Source organism: Sinocyclocheilus grahami, unplaced genomic scaffold (genome assembly GCF_001515645.1).
Source record: "Sinocyclocheilus grahami isolate Dianchi unplaced genomic scaffold, SAMN03320097.WGS_v1.1 scaffold1540.1, whole genome shotgun sequence".
In the NCBI taxonomy this organism is placed as follows: Eukaryota; Metazoa; Chordata; class Actinopteri; order Cypriniformes; family Cyprinidae; genus Sinocyclocheilus; species Sinocyclocheilus grahami.
The window spans coordinates 178,140-182,824 of NW_015506719.1; the positions used below are offsets into that span (position 1 = coordinate 178,140).

Below are 4,685 nucleotides of genomic sequence, written 5' to 3' on the forward strand. Positions count from 1 at the left end.
TATAAGTCATTATAATCTGTAATTATGTCCCCACTGGATGCAACAAATGCCTCGTTTATAATGGGTTTTAATGTTTTTGTCTCGTCACTCCGGCCTGACCGGGCATTACAGTATGGTAAGGGGCGTAACATTTCCATCACACGCTTGAGGTATTCGGCCAATCACAACACACTGGATAGCTGGCCAATCACAGCACACCTCGCTTTTCAGACCGATGAGCTTTGTAAAAATCGATGCGTTTCAGAAAGGCGGGGCATCAAGGAGAAACAAAAATGTACAGTATGTGGAAAATAATGTGTTTTTTTAACATTAAACCGCATAAGCACATTTCATTACACCAAATACACAAAATAATGTTCTTTTTAGCAGCATCATATGACCTATTTAAATGTACCTTCATAAAACCTGCAGAAACCCTGTATAATAAATACATGTAATAAGGGCACATTCAAATAAATTGTTAGTGCCAGTAGGCTACTTAAGAGACCGTGTGACCAGTCGTTGCTCACGTTTTGTTTCCTTGTCTCTCTTCACAGGCGTCTCGACGCGGGAGGCGCTCGGCAGACTCGGCGGACCTGTTGTTGACAAACATGAACGAGTCCGTCAGTGCGCTCGACATCATCGCCATCCACTGCCCCAAATACAGAGACCGGCCACAGATCGCGCGTGTGATCCAGAGGAACGGTGACGGTTACAGAATCCACTGGATGGCGGGCTCGTACTCCAGCTCCTGGGCCGAGGCGAAGCGGCGGGACGGACGCAAGCTGGTGCCTTGGGTGGACTCCATCAGAGAGACTGACATCATCTATAAAAAAATCATACTCACCAGTGGCAACAAGCTCAACCATAAAGTGGCGCAGACTCTACGGTCACTCTACGCTTCCAAGGACAGGAATTCCAGCTAATAATACGTAAATGCTCGCACGCACGCACATACCTCCCATCTCAGATCCTCTCAGCCTAATGCAACACTCACACACACACACCGTCTCTCCATATGCCATCAGCCAAACATCTCCTGGGTCAGCCAACCACACACAAACACGAGCGGCTATTCTACACTACAGACTCTTTCTCTTTCTGATGCACTCTGGGTCTGGCGGTGACATTTGACCCTCTGCGCCAGAGTGCATCGTCGTATCGCAGGAATAAAATGTTTGGAGAAACATTGTATGGGTGCTCCTTCGCTGTTGTGCAGCAGATTTCTGGTTGTTTGATTTCTACTCCCAGTGTATCATAGTTTAACATAAAAAAATATTGTTTATATCTATAAAATAAATTTAAATATATACTGAATGTTGAAAGAATTAGTTTGTTGATGTTTTTACTTTATTTCTTCCTTTTTTTCCCCATTTTCTTTTTGGATTTCTTAGCGTCAATCGGCTTTCTATAGCTTAGCTCCTCCTTTACTGGCTGATGATGATGATTCTCTCTGTCGAGCTGTTTGTCCATTTTGTACGATAGCACCGTGTGGCTGTAATTTATTGTGTATAGCATGCAGTGTCTGTGAGGAGGGCTGTGTCGAAGGAGATTTGCGATTACAGGTCGCCCTGCTCAGCGTAAAGGGACCCACATGCCTCTGATGGAACAAATACTGCAATAAATTTTCTACTTCTCTTACTTGCAAGACTCATCCTGTCCGTTTGTGACTCTTGTTCACTTATCTTTTCATTTATTGCATTTTATGTGATGCATTCTTCTTTATTGACAGGTATAGTGAAGAGAGGACAAAACATTATTCTGGGAAACGCGTCCAGTGTGTCGGACAACTTGTAAAGGTGCCCCAAGTAGTTTTTTCTATTATAGAATTCAATAAGAAATGAATACTTTTCGCAGTCACACTTTATTTTGATGTGTCTTGTTACTGAAATATTAGGTTTACACTGGAAAGAAAAATTTAGTTTTCACACAGAAATTGCTTGTAAATTTCTGAAATAATTACGAAGAAGTGGTAACGTGAAGTTTTGAAATGCATGTAATGTGTAACAAAGGCACATCAAGTTAGTGTCACCCTTTTTACTTATTTTGTGCATTTAATTGTATTTTGGAGCATATGCACTACCAAACCACAACACACAAGAATAGCACTTTCGATATGTATACAAATGAGCACTCACAAGATTTAGTTTTTTTCTTAAGCTGGTGGTTGCCTGGTTGGGATCACATGACCAGCCATCTCTTGCAATTTGCTAACATTTACAAAATATTCAATAATGATGATTGAGTTAAATAGCACAAACTTGCCTTAAACTTTGATTGTTTCCATGCAATGCCATCCTTAAGTTTTGTCCTTATTTTCCCATCACAAATCCGGATCCAGCGGAGAAACTAACACAGTCATCACGGTTGTTTAGAAACAAATATGTAATGATCATTCACGTTTCATTTCCACTCTCATTAATGAACAGTAATTAATAGCAGACAGAGTTTTTAACCCTGTAAAGCCTAAAGAATCTACACGCCATTCGTCTCATTGATAGTTTCTACTTTTTTAGTAAGTGAAAGGCCTTTTAGTATAATTTTAAAAAGCTCCTGGTTCATGTGTCTTTTTGCTTTGAAATTTTTTAATTAAATGTAAGAATAACTTGTATATTAGTCATGTTTCAAGATCAACACTTACTGGACTGAATTAAATTGTTGTTACTTGTTACATGTAAGGTAAGTAATCCACACCACTCCATTCCATCAGTTAACATCTTGTGAAGGAAACACCTGCATGTTTGTAAGAAACAAGCTTTAAACCATCGCTTTTGGCCAAAGTACCATAATCCATAAGACATAACTGATATTTGTTAATTGACATTTATAATATTACAAAAGATTTCTATTCCAAATAAATGCTGCTCTTCTGAACTTTCTATTTATCAAAGGATCCTGAAAAAAATTTATTAGTTTATATATATATATTTAAAAAAAATGTATATATAAATTAAGCAGCACAGCATTTATAAGTGTTTCTTGAGCAGCAAATCTTTAGAATGATTTCTGAAGTATCATGTGACACTGAAAACTGAAGTAATGATGCTGAAAATTCAGCTTTGCATCACAGGAATAAATTCCATTTTAAAATATATTCAAATAGAAAACAGTTATTTTAATTTGTAATAATATTTCACAATATTACTGTTTATATTTTTCATCAAAGAAGTGCAGCTTTGGTGAGCATAACAGACTGCAGACTCTAATATATATTTAAAATTATTAAAAAAAAATTCTAAGAAATGGTAGGTCTGTTTTTGTTTTGTTTTTTATATCAAAAACTCAGTTTCTCAGTGGAAATGGAACAAATTTACATCCAGAACCCAAGATTTACATTCTATATTCAGGCTCCTCTCTTTCTCTCTCTGTCCAGTACTCACATTACAGATTTACAACAGCTAATGACTCATTACTGATGTAACCGTTGACCTGGGTTTTTGTTCCTCATGTTGAGGTAACAGCATTAACAAGGTTGTTTCTTGTCATTCGGTGTATTAATGCTGTCCTGTGTGGTGTGTGCGGCGGCCGAAACGTGAACTCTGAATTAGAGATTGGATCACGACCACACTCCATATCTCCAGTTTCATTCTCTTTTTTTTCTTCTTTTCCATCATCACTCTCTATTTATACGTCTCTTTTCCACAAACCCAAGCTGTTTATTGTGTTTCCAACCATTACATACAAGTTATAAACTCACTGCACATGTTACAGTCTTATTGCATGATATAAATTAAGATCTTTAAGCCATAACATTTGTTTGATGACATGCATGTCAACTTTTGCTTCACGGTATATGATCACTTTGACAAAGTCAGCATGAAATTACATTCACAACCCATATTACTTCCATAATGTGGTATATTTTCTAGGTTTTTCAGGAAGCTTTTTGACCAGGCTCTGGAGGCTGATTGATCAAATAATAAATGGTAATTATGTTTCACTACTGTTTTTTGGTATTATTGCTGTAAAAGTTATTACAGTAACTGCCATTCAGTTTACTGCCATTCAAGATTTTAGTATGACCAATAGCTATTTGGCTGTTTAATAATGTAATTTTCTTTCCTGTGCAGCCTTGTTGATTTCAGCTGAAAAGGAAAGCCGTTTCAGAGGTGAAGCAAGTCATTTTTCTGATGTCCTGATGAATTGTAAGACTAGGAACAGGTAAATACAAAGATAACAGGGTCAGTTTTGATTTAATGTTGACTTTAACACTAATTACAAATATACAAATACCAATGCATCTGTTCTAGGTTAACAAAGTAAAATTATATAAATTATATAAAACTAACATTCACAAAATTTTGGTTCGCTAATATTTTCCTTGCTGTACAAAACGGACAAATACAATGTTGAGGTAAATGTTAACTGGATATCCAGCTTTGTCAACAATACAGTACGTTTTACAGCACCACATGAAACAGCAGTACAACAAGTCAATTCAGTTAGTGACTCATAAATATCTATCTAAATAAATATGGGTCAGTTTGGCAATTTGGCTTGATAAAGGGAAATTACCATTTGCACGTTGTCATTCAAAATCTATGACATAGATTCTTCTGTGGAGCAGGAATGTCGATAAGATAAATTAGATAAGAGATAAATTAATGTTATAAAGGCAGCCCAGGCTCATTAGAAATGTGTGATGCATACATTTTGCTGCAGTTTTTATCAACAACTTTTGGTCCTTTTCACACAAATTATGATTA

General features: G+C 36.7%; 1 protein-coding gene across 1 annotated transcript in view; it reads left to right on the plus strand.

Moving 5' to 3' along the window:
- LOC107571026 (nipped-B-like protein A) overlaps nt 1–1,635 on the plus strand; it is a 50,919-nt gene extending 49,284 nt beyond the window's left edge. The window contains exon 44 of the mRNA XM_016257311.1: nt 497–1,635. Coding sequence (XP_016112797.1) covers nt 497–905 — 409 coding nt within the window. The 3' untranslated portion in view covers nt 906–1,635. The remainder of the gene's footprint in view (nt 1–496) is intronic.
- The last annotated feature ends 3,050 nt before the right edge of the window (nt 1,636–4,685 follow it).